Genomic DNA, 17,181 nt, shown 5'->3' with positions numbered 1-17,181 from the left:
CATGATGTGGCTCTGATACGACAGCAGTAACTTTAGGGCGCCCTCCCACTGTGCCTCCGTCCCGTGCCCCGTGCTTTAGGGTCCTTGTCCCCCCCTCCAGGCCCGTTTGTACTCACACTACCTGGGCCTCGGAGAATGCTTCTTGCTGCCTATACGTCATCACGCCGTAACACGTCACACGCATTGATGACGTCATGGCGATGCGTGGCTTTGTTTCCAGATCTTTCCGTAGACCTCGGAGTTTTTGTGCGTCTTGTCGACTGTTTTTGAATCTTTTCATCGACCAAATCTGCAGTAAACACTCCACCTCCACATCACACCAACGTGAACCTTTCACCGCCATTGTTTTAAATGTCCGCCCATGGTCCCTCCTTCTTTCTTCTTTAATTTCTTTGTAGCAGGCAGTACATCCGATGAAGGTGTTGATATCTGTGAACACAGTTATTGATGAACTCACTTTTTATTTATTTATGAGATTAAAAAGTTGCAGATTTATAAACTCAAAAGGAGCAAATCTACGAGAATAGAGTTGTGGACTATTGGTGTGATTTGGCTGATCGTCAGCACTCTCTGATCCTTCATGATCTAATATTGTCATTTCGCCCGTCTCTACACAGCAGTTTTTCCAGCTAATATGATGGAAGGGCAAACTGACTGGTCAGCTGTGGACTATGTAAAATTGGAATAATTATATAATGATACAATAACTAATAAAGTATCTTATTGTTCTATTGTCGTCGTTGCTGAATGACCGTTAACTGTTGGGAATTCAGTTTCCTGTAAGTAACAGCGCGTGCTATAAAACTGGTGTTTCGTCAGCTGCTCTTCTGAGAATAAAGTGTCTAAATAAAACAATTACAGCGAGAGGGTTCCTGGTTCGAATCCCGGCTGGGTTCCTTCTGTGTGGAGTTTGCATGTTCTCCCCATGTCTGCGTGGGTTTTCTCCGGGTTCTCCGGTTTCCTCCCACAGTCCAAAGACGTGCAGGTGTTGGGTTCATTGATGACTCTAAATCACCCGTAGGTGTGAATGGTTGTCTGTCTCTGTTCGTCTCTATGTGTCCTGTGATAGACTGGCGTCCTGTCCAGGGTGGACCACGCCTCACGCCCGATGTCACCTGGGATCGGCTCCAGCCCCCCCCTGACCCCGACAGGGACAAGAGGCTGAAGATGAATGAATGAATGAATGAATGAATAAAACATTATTTCCAGACTCCTAAATCGTCGTCTCCAGCTGTTCTCTAACGCCTCTCTTCTCTTGTTCCTCCTCAGTATCGGATGCAGACGGCAGTGAAGGAGGTTTCCAGCTGAAGAAGGAACATGCCCTGCGCGTGCTGGGCTACATCAGCTCCTGGACACAGAGGTCAGTGCGTCCTTCGTCTGAAAGCTCCCGTCACTCAGCTGATAAACGTTTACATTAACAGGCTCTACGTCAGCACCTGCAGCTCCGTGCTTCTGCAGTTCACTGAGAAAATACGGAGCTGCTGAGGAAGACGCAGGATCGATGCCTGCACCTCCGCGGAGGTGGACGTCACACTTTCACACTTTCACACTTTCATCTCTGTCTCAGGAACAGTAATTAAAAATAAGCTGGAAAACCAGTGTGAAAGTGAGAGAATGCAAAACTAGCTTAAAGATTTCTAAGGATAATGAATGAATTTAATTATTTAAAACAAATTAATGCACAAAAAAACCTGAATCTTGTAAAATAAGAAGAGATGCGTTGATTCAGGTGCGAGCAACACTTGCTAATTTCCGTCTGTAGCAGGTAAAGTAGGAGCAGATACAGTATTAAAAGCGTTGAAATAGGACATAAGTGACATAAAGATCGTAATATTGTAAAAGAGCAGGGAACAAGAGCGCCAGATAATGATGATCTGGGCGTTTTTAGCGTCTTTAACAGGGAACAAAATGGAAGAAACTCCTGAAGAGCAACTTCCTGATGTGTGTACGGAATAAATAACATAATAAAATAACATTTATGTGAATATATATGAAGTAAATGGCTTCAGGCAGCTTCCAGGTGTCTCCAAACAGCCTGTAAATGAACAAAACAGCAGTTTCTCTGTAAGGGCTGCAGGTGTTGGTTACCACTCAGTAGGACCCTTCAGTCGATCGTCTCTGACGCTTCCTGTTTGTCCTGTGTTGTGTCTTCAGACAATGTCTCTGCTGCTTCAAGGAGTACAAGCACCTGGAGGTCTTTAATCAGCTGGTCTACGCCCTCATCAACCTGGTCATCGCTCAGATCAGCAGCCTGAGAGACCGCCTCTGCAGCGTCCAGGACCACACGCACAAAGGGGGCGCGTCCGGGACGGAGGGGGCGGGGTCTGAATGGAGCGGGGGCGAGGCCGCACCGGGGCCCCTCCCCCAGCCGTCCTCACCCGGGGAGGACGAACCCGTGAATGTGGAGAGAGACTCTGCGGAAGAGGACGCCGACGCCCCCGACCTGAACCAGAACAAGAGCCAGAGTCAAAACCAGGCTCAGGGGGGTAACCAGCCGTGTGAAGCCCAGATGGAGGCTCTGGGGCCCGGGGAGAGCGGCAGCGGGTCTGGGGGTGGTGACGGGGGCGACGCAGCAGGCGGCAGCAGTGAAAACCAGGACCCGTTCAGTTCCTGGAGCACAGAGGAGAGAGAGAAACTGTTGCTGTGTGCCGCCAAGATCTTCCAGATCCAGTTCCCCCTCTACACGGCCTACAAACACAACACACACCCCACCATAGAGGTGAGGACCCGTCACTCAACACACACCGCCACACACACACACACACACACACACACACACACACACACACACACACACACACACACACACACACACAGACACACACAAGCTACAGCCAAACAAGCGCTCCATTCATGAGGCCGATGCTGATATTGATTAGGAACCAATTGTTCTTTTCATTGTTTGTTATTCTGTTAGTTAGTCGGTTGGTTGTTTGGTCTTTAAAATGTGGAACAAGACGACGTCCTCAGATGTCTCAAAGATGTCCAGTTTGCTGTCACAGAGGAAAGAAACCAGAAAATACTCACTTAAAGAAGCTGCAATCAGAGAACTTTTACTACTTAAATACTCAAAATTAAACTTATGACCCAACACAAAATTAAAGTGTATTTTGGCTCTCTGACAGCGCCCTCCCACTGTGCCTCCGTCCCGTGCCCCGGGCTTTAGGGTCCTTGTCCCCCCCTCCAGGCCCGTTTGTACTCACACTACCTGGGCCTCGGAGAATGCTTCTTGCTGCCTATACGTCATCACGCCGTAACACGTCACACGCATTGATGACGTCATGGCGATGCGTGGCTTTGTTTCCAGATCTTTCCGTAGACCTCGGAGTTTTTGTGCGTCTTGTCGACTGTTTTTGAATCTTTTCATCGACCAAATCTGCAGTAAACACTCCACCTCCGCATCACACCAACGTGAACCTTTCACCGCCATTGTTTGAAATGTCCGCGCATGGTTCCTCCTTCTTTTTTCTACGTCCCAACAGGCGCACAGGAAATGACCTCAGAGCCGCCGTAGGCCTCGTGCTCGTACACGTGCGCACGCTCGTGCTCGTACACGTGCAAACGTGCTTTACTAAAGCCCACCTCTCCCAAACGGGCCGTGGACGGCCAGCTGTCCACAGTTATGCGCGGAGCGGTTGCACTCACACTGGTCAAACGCACTAGGCTTTAGCCGAAAAACCTGTTTTGGCCCGGTGCGGAAGGACAGTGTGAGTGCGCCCTTAGTTTCTCGGTCTCACAGCGGTGTTTTGGTCGATGCCCTGTGGTGTGAACCTGTAACGTATCGTAGCTTTTCTCCTGAACACCAAAACTTCTTTTGTTAACTTCCTTTTGAAAGTGACCAATGGAGTGTAACTGACAAACCTCTGAATCCATCCTCTAACAACGACTCTTCCCCAGGTTTATCCTTGTAAAACTTGAACCTCACTGCGTCTGTTTCTTTCCCTCAGGACATCTCCGCTCACGAAAGCAACATCCTCGGCTCCTTCTGCGACATGAACGTAAGAACTCTACCTTTCTCTGCTCCCTGTCAGTCTTTCAAACGCTCTCCTCAAATCCTTTCTGCTCTTCACGTGTGAGTGTTTCTCCTGACCCGAGAGGAGAGTCAGAAACCTGATCACCGGGCGGCCGAGCGCCTAAATATAAACGCCGTCTGATGTGAGGTTTCATGTTACGACGTGGCACAGCCTGAATCTGTCTCGTCCTGCTGACTCGGCTTTCTTTTGTGTTTGGATATCAATGAAAACGTACGATACGGAAAAGCCTCCAAAAATACCTGATAGATTAGCAACAAAAATGTGACGTTTTTCTTTTCTTTCCTTCAGTTAATGTGAAAATAAAGACATTTCTTTTGGGTGTGACGCACCTTTTAGATGCAACCTGTAACTCCTCAGATGGTTTGTTACACAGAACCGTCCGAGAAGGCGTCGTCAGAAAGTGATGGGAAAAGGGGGGCGGGTACTTTAACAACATACCTGGCAGGTGATTGGATGAACCACCTGTCAATCAAACTCTCATTGACGTCAGTTTGGAAGAGAGAAAACATCCTTTTCATTGAGAAAAGCCGTCAGTGTCGTTCTGTTTTCTCCAGTTTTGATAAAACTCGACGCCACTTTAGCGTTTAAGCTAACCTCCCCCCAAACTGCCAGTAGCTCCACAACAAACACACATAGCTAAGATGGCACACCCTTCTAGACCGCACATGTTTCACGTCATGTAAACAAAATAATCTGTTGTGGGTAGGGTTGCCACCGTACTCATCTCATCTTCAACCTCTTATCTGGGGTCGGGACCCCAAACTTCCCTTTCCCGGGCCACATTAACCAGCTCTAACTGGGGGATCCTGAGGCGTTCCCAGGCCAGTGTGGAGATCTAATCTCTCCACCTGGTCCTGGGTCTTCCCCGAGGCCTCCTCCCAGCTGGACGTGCCTGGAACACCTCCCTAGGGAGGCGCCCAGGGTTCATCCTTACCAGATGATCCTGAACCATTGCCATGTGACGTTGCCACCGTACTCTACGGGGGAATTGTTGGGTTATACCTACTGCGTAAAGTGTCCTGAGATGACTTTTGTTATGATTTGTCACTATAAATAAATAAATCAAATGCAGAAACACCGGCTAATCTTTGAACCGCTCATGTTGGCTGTTTCCTTGGAATAAGATGGTCCGCGTGTTCAGTTATGAGTCGCAGAAGCAGAATATTTTTATCTGTAATAGTTCAGTATCACAGCTACGGTTCATGTCAGTCAGTGTTGGCTTCTTTGAATTGAGTGCAGTTCTGTGTTTGGCCAAGTATTGTCCACATTTCCTGCCCTCTGTGGATGTTTAGTCAAAACTTTATTATTAATATTATTATTCCAGCGCCGACCCTCATGAACTCCATGGTAACAGGGTTTTTTATCAGTCTGTGCTCCTGATGCTGCTGCAGATCACAATCACTTTAATAACAAAGGGAAAGAACCGCAGCATGTCTAAACGGAGCTGAATGAGCTCATCGCTGCGTTGGAGTTTACAGATTTGTGTTTGTGCACTTTTAAAAAAACAAACATGTGACTTCCTACTGTGATCAAGTTTTCATGAAGCTCGGGGAAAAAACAACCACCATCTTTTGTTTCTGTCCTAAATTACTGACATAAAACACAAAAAAGTTACTTTATACTTGATCTAAAACACTTCAGTCACGCTAAAGCAAGTTCACAAATTATGGTTTTGTGCACCAAATACTGACACGACGAGTTGACACTTTTCAACGCGCTCTTGTTTAAGCCTGAAACGCGGTTCATACGGGGGCTGGAAATCCTTGAAAACAGGTGAATTCAAGTGTTTTCAAGGTTTGAAAAGTGCTTGAAGTGTTCTGTGATATGATGAAGGCAAATATGATGTAACAGAGAAAAGCAGATCTGCATATTTGAGACTGAAAACAGCTTTTTTTTGTCATTTGTGCTTTAAAAAAACCCCTTTTGCTGATTCTCAGGTGATCAGAAAAGTTGTGATTACATTTCTGAGGAGTTCGTTTTCCTTTTATTCGTCGTCCTTCTGTAGAAAGCCGTCAACAAACATCATGTTAGTTGTTGTTTAAAGGACGATAACGTCTCATTTATGTGATAAACAACATAATAACTTTACTGAACACTGAGGATTGTTCTGGACACAAATATGGAGTTTTTATAGCTGCACGGTGCTGGAAAAGACTGGAAATGCACCTGAAAACGCTTGAAAGTGGTGGAATTTGACCTTGGAAAAGGTGCAGGAACGCTGTATTTACCATAAAAATATCTGATTTATACTTAAGCGTCAGAATCAGGTTTATTACCAGGCAATTTTCATTACAAGGAATTGGACTTGATTTGACAGTGCCTACATAAATATAACCATGAACACGAGCAAACTAAACATATGGCATTGAATTATATACATGAAATATAAGTGAGTGTGTTTGTATGACCAGTGCAGGTGGTAGTGTGCAAGTTACACTGTCCAGTGAAAAGGGGGGGGGGGGTAATATAACACGTGATTTGGGTACGTTAATATAAAAGAGTGTGTCGCAGTGTGGCGTCGTCGTGTTTTCACTTGACTGAAATGTTTTTTTGTTGTTGTTTAAGCCAGAAATAAACGCTAAATATGAATAAATATGAATAAACTCTGCAGATCATGTTCAAACATCACCGCAGCAGAGTTCAGAGAGGGTGTTGACTTGATTTTTAATGAATTTCAAATGAATGTAGTCAAAGTCAAAGTCAACTTTAATGTAATTTCTACAAAATGTGCCAAAATACATTTCTCTCCGACCCACGGAGCAATGAGTACAAAGGGAAGAAAAGACAAAGATGGATTTTATATATATTTAAATAATAATGCAAAAGAAAGACGACGCCAAACAGCAGAGAAAACTAAAGAAAATGAATATGTGCAGTATAAAGGACTTAGAGTGCAGACTAAATAGATAGTCGTTGCAGAGACTCCCGGTCACTACGGTGATAACGCATCCCAACCTTTTCCCCCTCTGTGTCTGATGTCGTCTCCTCTTGTCGGCGCAGGACGTGGAGGTGCCTCTGCACCTGCTGCGGTACGTCTGTCTCTTCTGCGGGAAGCACGGCCTCTCCCTGATGAAGGAGTGCTTCGAGTCGGGCACGCCGGAGAGCCTCCCCTTCCCCATCGCCCACGCCTTCATCACCATCGTCTCCAACGTGAGTCCACCGACACAAACAGTCACTTACTCCTTTCTTCACTCCTCAATTCATATCTTAAACTCTAAAGTCAGTCAATCTTTAAGTGTAATTCCGGTGCAAACTGATCCATCATCATAATCTGCTGTGTTTTTACGTGTTTGATGTTTTTGGTCCCGCCCACAGATCCGAATATGGTTGCACATTCCTGCGGTCATGCAGCACATCATACCGTTCCGCACCTACGTAATACGGTGAGTTCACTCCCGACAGCTGGTGAATTTTGTTACTCTTGTTCTTCGGTGTCGTGGCCGGGCGATGTTTAAGCAACAGCTCACGACAGGCTTCACGTCGGCTTGATAAATGCCCTTTACATGTGATATTAGCTGTGATATAAAGCTAATATGGCAGCACGGTAGTGTGCTGGTTAGCACTGTCCCCTCACAGCGAGAGGGTTCCTGGTTCGAAATCGACTGGGGCCCTTCTGTGTGGAGTTTGCATGTTCTCCCCGTGTCTGCGTGGGTTTTCTCCGGGTTCTCCGGTTTCCTCCCACAGTCCAAAGACGTGCAGGTGTTCGGTTCATTGATGACTTGAATTGAATTGCCAAAAAAACGCTATATCCTGATATATATCGTCGTCAAGCTATAAAATTACCTACAATAGCCACAAAACATCCAATTTATCAGGCTTTGCATACATCAAATGACTAATCCTGCAGATATAAACACACACACACACACACACACCTGTGAGTGAGTCTGCAGCCGTCTCTATACAGATGTGCCAAACCCACCCTTTCTGCTCGGGTTTGTTGTTGAAATAAATATAAATTCATGAATTCAGCAGCTTCTACGGCCGCGCTTCGTCCGTTCAGCTGAGGGAAAACCAGAAATAAGGAGAAGACTCGTTCCCGTTTGGCTCGTGCACCTCACTCTGTACATGAGAGCGTAGCTGCCATTTTGTTGAACACCTTGTTTCCCTGCCTGCACAGCGTCCTCCGCCCCGGAGCAGACAGGAAGAAAATGTAGTTTCTGCAGAACCAAACAAAACTCTAGATACGACAACCAGGTACTAATTGGTAATCATCTAAACCCTGTGTCACTCTGCACTGTCACACATTAAAACCGAACTTGATGCACCGTACTGTGACAGTTTTAGGTGCTTCTTTGAAGCGCGGACACCAGACGTGGTCGATGTCGTCTCACAGCTCTCTCCCTCTCCCTTTCACTCACTCAGTCAGTCAGCGCGCCTCGCTCATTCGTGCTCTCTCCCCCTAATACCAAAGCGCCACACATGTGTTGCTAGGTAGAGCTTCTGTCGCCATGGAAACAGTTGCCAGGCCTCCAGCGAACCTCTCCTCACATGACCCTACAGAGGAGGCAGCGCGGCAGCAGCAGCGGGCCCCCGGTCATGCTCCTTCTCACTGAGCTGAGACGCACACGACGCTCCTCGGACAGGAATCATGAATAAATGGACGTTCCCTTGATTTTATTTTGACTTCCATCAAAATATGTCGATGTTTTAAGGGATTATAGCTGTTAATGTCATCGAGATCTGTTAGATTAGGAGGAGATTCTTTTTCTTCCAGCTTTTAAAAACAGCCACACGGGACGCTAAAAGGTCAACACACACCAGCAGCGCAGTGTGTGATGCATGAACACACACACTCGGAGTAAGAGACACAGTGGGAAATGCAGGAGCTTTAAAAGTGCACACACGGGGGAACGCTTTAAGAAAGATGCCGACTCTGCAGACCCGAGGTCACATGAGCTCGTGGGCCGGGACACAGAAAGTTTTAATTCGTTTAAAGGGATATTTCACCCACTTCGTGTCATGTCAGTGTGGGCGTAGTGTTCTGCCTTATTCACATTCTTCGTTTGATTCTTGACGTGTCCTGAAACTGCTGAATTGTTCGTACCTCACATTTCCTCGTACGTTGAAAGCGCATGCTAGATAATAGGCTTTTAATTTGAAAAACACAAAACACTAGATGCATCAAAGGTGTCATAATCGACAAAACTGTCAATTCCCACAGATATGTTATGTTATTATAGGATGATGAAATGTGTATTTATATTGCATTGACTGATTTAATACTTGGATACATATGTATAAATAACACGGCTCTTAGTCCGCAGTGAGTCTGGGGTCAGGGTGTCTCACTGCACGATTACAGCCAAAATGATAATCACAATTATTCTGACAAATATTGGGACCACGGTTATTTATTGATTTTAACCAAAACTCATTTTATTGTCACATATGCACATTATAATTCATTCACATTCCTGCTCATGTGCAATTATATCAGAAACATAACAATAACAATAACATTTACATATCAATAACAGAACAACACAGAACAATAATTTAAGATAAAAAAATAGAGGTAATATTAATGTATATATGCATCAAAATAAAACAGGTCCTCTTAATTAATAAAATTTCAGCACGTATCCTTAAAGAGAAAAGAAAACTATAAAGAAAATGCACACAGGGCACGATTTTACATTGTGTAAATATATTTTATGAAGCAAAATATAAACTTGCATTGTACCCAGGGCTCCAGACGCATGTAGGACCAGTCAATTTGCCCTTTTTTTAACATGTCAAACAAATGTTTAGCAGGCCGATGACTCTGCGTTTACATGCGGTTTCAAAACCCGATCATACTCGGGTTAAGGTCATACCCCGGTTTCTAAAACACCATGTAAACACTGTACCCCGGGTAAAATCAGAGTTCTCACACCCCGGTTAACAGACCTAGAGGACTGCTTCAGTTCCCCGATTATTGACACATGTAAACAGCGTTCTCAGGTTATTATCGGGTTTCTCATCTGCGCATGCTCCCCACTCAGCGGCAGCGGCTTTTGACATTTTTACATTCCTGCTCATGTACAATTATGTTCATCAAAATAAAATAGGTCCTCTTAATTAATAAAAACTCAGCGCAAAGAAAATGCAACAAAATGTCTACACTGCACTATTTTACATAGTGCAAATAAAGCTCCTCTCATAGTAAAGTCCATTAAAAGTGGATTAGCAAAGGAAGGTGGTGCTTTGTTTTGAGTGTAGGGACTCTTCTCATGCTGCTGCAGAGGTTTGCTGTTATTTTCAGCAGCATTAGTGGTTAAAAAAGACCTTTGAATGCCTTCACCGTGCTGCCCCGAGCTAATCAGTATAGTCTGAAATATCTGGACTAATACAAAAGACTGGTCTAACCCTAAAGTCCAGTCTAACCTGTCTCTGTGAGACCGGCCCCAGGAGGCAGTTTACAGAGACAGACGCTGCAGCAGAGGGGGAAGCCAGAGTTTACATTAAAGCATGTTCTAGTAGAAACATAAGCAGTAACACATCCCCTTTAAGAACAGTCGGTTATCGTTCTTACAATGACTTTTGTCCGTCCGTCCGTCTGCAGGTATCTGTGTAAGCTGTCGGACCAGGAGCTGCGGCAGAGCGCGGCGCGCAACATGGCCGACCTGATGTGGAGCACGGTGAAGGAGCCGCTGGACAGCGCGCTGTGCTTCGACAAGGAGAGCCTGGACCTCGCCTTCAAGTACTTCATGTCCCCCACGCTCACCATGAGGCTGGCAGGACTCAGCCAGATCACCGTGAGTCAAACACGGGTCTCATAACACGGACCGGACTCCGCGGCACTGTGTCGGTGTTATCATTCAGGGAAACATGCTCTGTGTCAGAGCTGTATGGGCTAAAATGTATATCACCGTAGTGACAGTAACAGTATTATATCACAGTGTATTAATTTATCTTTCAATTTCCATAGAAGGAAATTTATCGTGTTAGTGTACTGACAGTAGGCGGTGCTCCAACCTAGGGCTGCAGCTATCGAATCTTTTTGTAATTGAGTATTCTACCGAATGCGTGCGTGTGTGCGTGTGTGCGTGTGTGCGGGAGAGAGAGACAGACGAGGTGTGTGTGTGTGCGGGAGAGAGAGAGACCAGATGTGTGTGTGTTGAAAATACACTCAAAATTTCCCTTGAATAAGTTTCTATTTACACAATTCAAAGTGGATCATAAAATTCTTGGTGACGCACGTGTTTAGTCAAACAGGTTTAAAGACAAACAGAAGAATTTATAAATGAATTAGTCGCTCTTCCTGTTACCGTGACAACAAAAAACTAAACAAGGAGGCGTTCACCAGGACAGTTAACGTAACTACGGTACGGTAACTACGGGAACCGCCCTCCTTAAAGCGGAACAGAGGTGCTCGGTGAAGTGGCGTTAACAACGGGCTGCTCTCAGCTCAGACGCTGACTCATCGCCTGAATCATCGATGTCCTTCTGTTGTGGTACAACAGTTCTAGTTCACAGTTGACACTTTCACCGTTAAGTGTGAATTGATCCCAAACTTATTCTCCGCATTTTTCCAGACGTAGTGGTGTGCATCCGCAAAAACGGTCCGTGTGGAACAATAATCCCTGCGCTGAACAGGACGCAGAACGCGTGAGATAGGAATTAAACGAATCATCGAGGCAGAGAATTTGCAGAGTAACTCGAGTCACTGGAGTAATTGTTTCAGCCTTACGCCAACTTTTGAGAACCTCCGCTTTGTGCTTCATCCAAAACCCCATGCAGTCAAAACATGAAGGACTCTCTTATTGTAAAATATATGAATACGTTGTTTGTAGATATACACAGTAGAACTGGTGTCACTTTAAATAAACCTGCTGTCAAATCAATCTTTCTAAGTGAGTGTGTTTACAGTAAGGACCGTGGAGCCGATGGAAAGACGGCCGGTGCTCTAGTTAATGAATTTCATTCATGCATAAAGGCCAACGGAGACTCTTTGACTCTGCCTGTGATGATCACCGCCAAGGGCCAGTTTCTCAGCAGCTCTCTTTTAATTTGGCGGTGTCTGTGTGGCACTGACGGGAAATAACACAACGTATGATGATGTCTTATTATGTGTGTGTGTCTGTGTTTCCCTTCAGAACCAACTCCACACCTTCAACGACGTCTGCAACAACGAGTCCCTGGTGTCCGACACAGAAACGTAAGCGTCTCCTCAGAGCTGTCAGTGTCGTATTTGTAGGCCACAACACGTTTATAAGAGACACACACTTGTAATTCTTTACACACAGTTACTTTCTTCTGAAGCAGTGATTTCTTTCTGCTCTGCTGTTGAGCTCTGGTTCACTTGTTGTTGTTGTTGTTGTGACCTCACCTCTCCGTCCTCTCAGGTCCATAGCGAAGGAACTGGCCGACTGGTTGATCCACAACAACGTGGTGGAGCACATATTCGGACCAAATTTGCACATCGAGGTGAGACCTTCGATCCGGTGATGTGAGCTGACAGCACAGTCATACAAACTCGTTGCAATCAAATCAACTCTGACTCGGGGTTTGCACGATTATGGCCAAAATTATATTCACAATTATTTATTGATTTTTAACGTCACATAGGCTCGTTAAAACTCTACATTCCTGCTAATTATTATTATTATTATGGCTTAGATTTATATAGCGCCTTGCTCAGTGCATAGAGTCCAGGTTTCACACAGACGTACATGGTTGTGGTGGTAAACTACGCAGTATTCACAGCTGCCCTGGGTCAGACTGACGGGAGCGTGGCAGCCAATCAGCACCTACGGCCCCTCTCACCTCCTCAAACACACAGCAGTCACACACATCCACATGAGGCGAGGTGGGTGAAGTGTCTCGCCCAAGGACACAACGACCATGACACAAGTAGGGAAAGGCGGGGATCGAACCGCCGACCCTTCGGACATTAGCCGACTCGCTCTACCAACTGAGCCACAGTCGCCCCAATCATTTGCATCAAAATAAAATAAGTCCTCCTAATCACTAAAATTCCGCACGTATCCTTAAAGAATAAAGAAAATGCACACAGGGCACTATTTTACATCGTGTAAATATATTTTATGAAGCAAAATATAAACTTGCATCGTACCCAGGGCTCCAAACACATGTACGACCAGTCAATTTGTCCTTTTTTAACACGTTAAACAAATGTTTAGCAGGCCAATGACTCTGCGTTTACAGACAGTTCATTGCAACTCTTCACTTAAACGGTGCAACAGTGGAGATCTTTTTATTTGTTCCAAGCACGCACACATCTTAAATGTACACGTGTGTGTGTGTGTGTGTGTGTGTGTGTGTGTGTCTGTTTGTGTATCTGTCTGTGTGTGTGTCTGTGTGTGTGTCTGTGTGTGTGTCTGTGTGTGTGTGTGTGTGTGTGTGGTTGTGTGTGTGTGTGTTCCAGATCATTAAACAGTGCCAAGTGATCCTGAACTTCTTGGCTGCAGAGGGCCGACTCAGCACGCAGCACGTGGACTGTATCTGGGCTGCAGCTCAGGTAAGAGCGGACACTGTTACGTTCTTCTGTGCAGCAGCGTGACGGAGTATTCACCCTCACATCACCACTAACGACGCCACAGCGATCGTTGTTTCACAGATCTCAAATAAAAACACTCACAATAAGTTGATCGTGGTGAATTTCTATCATCCGGATACTTCTGGATTTAGCCGCAGCTCATAAAGTCACGGTTACTTCAACATTTTAATCAGGGGAGCTCATAACTGACATGACTCTGGACTGTTAGGATTTATTTTTTATTTGACACGATAAAATCAATTGAATTTAAAAAGAAAAATGTGTGATGCAATAGAAAAAATAATTTCTCTGACATTCAACTTTTTATTTATTTTTTTATAAATGATACGGCACAATAGCATCTGATTTAATGTGATGGAAAAGTGCAATCCTCTGATCCTCTTGGTACCGTATACAAACCACGTCTGTACGGAGCTGGAAAATAACAAATACACCTTGAATTGCTTGAGTTTGACTTGTAGGAACCCCTGAAATGACGAACTCTGCCTTTTTTGATTTAGCTGAAACACTGCAGCCGTTACATCCACGACCTTTTCCCGTCACTCATCAAAAACCTGGACCCGGTGCCGCTCCGCCACGTCCTCAACCTGGTGTCAGGCCTGCACCCCAGCGCCCACACCGAGCAGGTACACGTCTCCACCAGTCTGCTGCTGTTGTTTTTAAGGTGTTTGTTTTCTATAAGTAACACTTTTGCGTGTCCGCTCCTTTCCTCAGACTCTGTATCTGGCCTCCATGCTCATCAAGGCTCTGTGGAACAACGCCCTGGCAGCCAAAGCCCAGCTCTCCAAGCAGAGCTCCTTCGCCTCCCTGCTCAACACTAACATCCCCATGGGCAACAAGAAAGGTCGGTCTGCGCTCGTGTACGGCTCCAAGACAATGAATGAACCAAAATGTTCCAGAGAAATCTGAACTTTTGGATTCTTATGAAGTCTTAAGCAGAAGGTCTTGGGTACTAACAGCAAAATCACAGTGTAGAAATACTCTGTTAAATGTTAAAGTTGAGTATAAGTGTGGTGGTCAGCACTGTCGCCTCACAGTGAGAGGGTTACTGGTTCAAATCCCGGCTGGGGTTCTTCTGTGTGGAGTTTGCATGTTGTCCCCGTGTCTGCGTGGGTTTTCTCCGGGTTCTCCGGTTTCCTCCCACAGTCCAAAGACGTGCAGGTGTTCGGTTCATTGATGACTCTAAATCACCCGTAGGTGTGAATGGCTGTCTGTCTCTGTTCGTCTCTATGTGTCCTGTGATAGACTGGCGTCCTGTCCCGGGTGGACCCCGCCTCATGCCCGATGTCAGCTGGGATCGGCTCCAGTTATCTGTATCATATTGTTGTTGTTAAATATGTTGTTTTTATTGCTGGAGTTTGAAACAAAAACAATGTTCCCCCGGGATTATTAAAGTATTTCTGATCTGAAACACACCAACACGCGCAGAGATGTCCGCTTTCAGTTCTGACTGTAACAGCAATATTATTTTGGGGTTCTCAATTTTTTACGTTAAGAAGTGGTGGCAACCAAAGACCAATAATCGGTTACGCAGGTCTTGATTAGAGGAGAAGGAAAGTAGCAGAAAATGTAAAAACTCAAGTAAAGAACAAGTCCTTCAGAGTCTTTCTTGAGTAAACAGTTGCAGCAACATGAGAGAAATCCCCCTTTAAACAGACCGACCTCCGTGGTCTCTGTAACCCCGCTGTGTGTGTGTGTGTATCAGCTATGTGTCTGTGCGTGAGTTTGTGTGTGTGGTAGATCTCAGTCTGGTTCCCGGTCTCAGTCTTCCCCGTCTGCTCTCAGGTTCCCCGGCTGCCAGTCCGGACAGCAGCGACAACAGCGACACTCAACACAGCGGAGGCAGCGACATGGAGATGGACGACCAGATGATGACGGGCAGCAAGAGGGGCCAGCAGAGGCTGTCTGACACAGAGGTACGCACACACACACACACACACACACACACACACACACGCACGCACGCACGCACGCACGCGCACACGCACACGCACACGCACACACACACACGAGGGACACTTTTGAGCTGCATATCTGACATTCAAATGCAAAGAGAGTCATTTTAAATTAAATAGTTTAAAACAAAATTTGCACCTACAGAAACTTTGCAGACTGAAATATGCACAGCTGGACCCGAATAGTCAGATATTCGTTTGTTGGGTAGTTATTCAGTTTTAAATTTTTAAATCAGACTATAGAATTAAAGATATCCTATAATTATATGTAATGTATTATAAATATATATTGTGTTGCAGCTCACTGTGAGTTTTCGCTGCCCTTTGCTGTCATTTACGGTTGCTTCTTTCTCCTCACGCCAAACGAGAGCGGTCACTAATTTATCGCTCTTCTACCAACATTAGCCGCTCTGTTTCAACAGTGTTAGGCTTTAAAGATGTGCAAGTAGGCTGAAATTCACTGCTGCGTTCTGAGCAGAGGAAGTCCGCTAGCAGCTTATTTATTAACTCAACCTGTCCATCTCTGCCGGGAACGTAGAAATGTGTGACTGTGTCACGTTATAACCGAGCAGTCTGACGTGTGAAGAGGTCAGTGTGGTGTAAACTGCAGCAGCCTGGTGACATTGTCAATCTATTTTAAAGATGCACACAAAAAGTGCATTGGTTTTATGTGCAGAGCTGTCTGTCTGGCTGCTTCCTGATTCAGGCCGCCTAATTATTTATGAGCTCTACTGCAGCCAGCCGACTTCACCTTTAGGTAGCCGTCAAGCCGTTAAATACAGTCTGTGACCCCCTATTCTGTGTTCTGTCCTTGTTTTTCCCCTGAGTTTCATCATCAGACATGTTTAAAGGGAATTGAAGCAGTGCTCTGACCTCCGACTGTCACACTGAAGTAATGAAATCCATTTGTTTGTTATTTGTTTCTGTGTTTTCCCCTCAGGAGTCGATGCAGGGCAGCTCTGACGAGACGGCCAACAGTGTGGAGGAAGGCAGCAGCGGGCCGGGCAGCAGCAGCGGGCGCAGCGAGGCTTCCAGCAACGAAGCCGCCTCCAGCCGGGCGAGCCAGTCAGCCGGAAGCCCGGGCAGCGAGATGCACTCCGACGACATGGCGGACAGCGAGGCCTTGAAGGAGGAGGAGGAGGATGACGAAGAGGAAGATGACGAGGAGGATGACGATGACGACGAAGAGGACGAAGACGAGGGGAACCGGTTGGTGGCTGAAGGCGGGCAGTCGAAGGAGCCCAGGGAGCAGACTGAGTCAAGGAAGAGGAAGGCGGGGGAGGCGCTGGGCGAGGGGTCGAGCCAGGGGGCGGGGCCCAGTGGTTCAGGGGGCGGGGCCAAGCCCAAAGTCCTCCCCTTCAACCCAGAGACTTCTGCCGTCATGGTAACAGCGGCGTCAACGTCACTGGAGGGACGAATGAGGATGCTGGACGCTTGTTCTGCGTCGTCGTCCGCTCGGCCCGAGGGGGCGGAGCCTCAGCAGCAACAGCCAGACATCGGCCCCTCGCAGATGGTCCAGGGGCCTCAGGAGCCTCCGTGCCTGCCGCGGCCCGGGGACTTCCTGGGAGAGGCCATGGGGAGTGAGCTTTTTAACTGCCGGCGCTTCATTGGCCCCCAGCACCACCACCATCACCATCACCACCACCACCATCACGAAGGGTAAGGCCAGAGTCATGGTGACGGTCTA

General features: G+C 46.4%; 1 protein-coding gene across 4 annotated transcripts in view; it reads left to right on the top strand.

Annotated features, from left to right (window-relative positions):
• Window positions 1-17,181, top strand: part of usp34 (ubiquitin specific peptidase 34) — a 64,225-nt gene that overhangs the window by 6,997 nt on the left and 40,047 nt on the right. For 3 of the 4 annotated variants that reach the window (XM_083930511.1, XM_083930510.1, XM_083930509.1), the window contains exons 2-14: window positions 1,270-1,360; window positions 2,155-2,719; window positions 3,948-3,998; window positions 7,035-7,184; window positions 7,350-7,417; window positions 10,582-10,774; window positions 12,116-12,177; window positions 12,365-12,446; window positions 13,408-13,500; window positions 14,040-14,165; window positions 14,254-14,383; window positions 15,325-15,455; window positions 16,435-17,153. In XM_083930511.1, the coding sequence (XP_083786637.1) occupies window positions 1,270-1,360; window positions 2,155-2,719; window positions 3,948-3,998; window positions 7,035-7,184; window positions 7,350-7,417; window positions 10,582-10,774; window positions 12,116-12,177; window positions 12,365-12,446; window positions 13,408-13,500; window positions 14,040-14,165; window positions 14,254-14,383; window positions 15,325-15,455; window positions 16,435-17,153 (2,461 nt within the window). The remainder of the gene's footprint in view (window positions 1-1,269; window positions 1,361-2,154; window positions 2,720-3,947; window positions 3,999-7,034; window positions 7,185-7,349; window positions 7,418-10,581; window positions 10,775-12,115; window positions 12,178-12,364; window positions 12,447-13,407; window positions 13,501-14,039; window positions 14,166-14,253; window positions 14,384-15,324; window positions 15,456-16,434; window positions 17,154-17,181) is intronic. The other variant, XM_083930512.1, reaches the window with a different exon arrangement.

The sequence above is a fragment of the Echiichthys vipera genome (genome assembly GCF_963691815.1).
Source record: "Echiichthys vipera genome assembly, chromosome: 2".
NCBI lineage: Eukaryota > Metazoa > Chordata > Actinopteri > Perciformes > Trachinidae > Echiichthys > Echiichthys vipera.
Note: the sequence above shows the minus strand (reverse complement) of the source record. Positions and strands in the feature narration are given on the sequence as shown.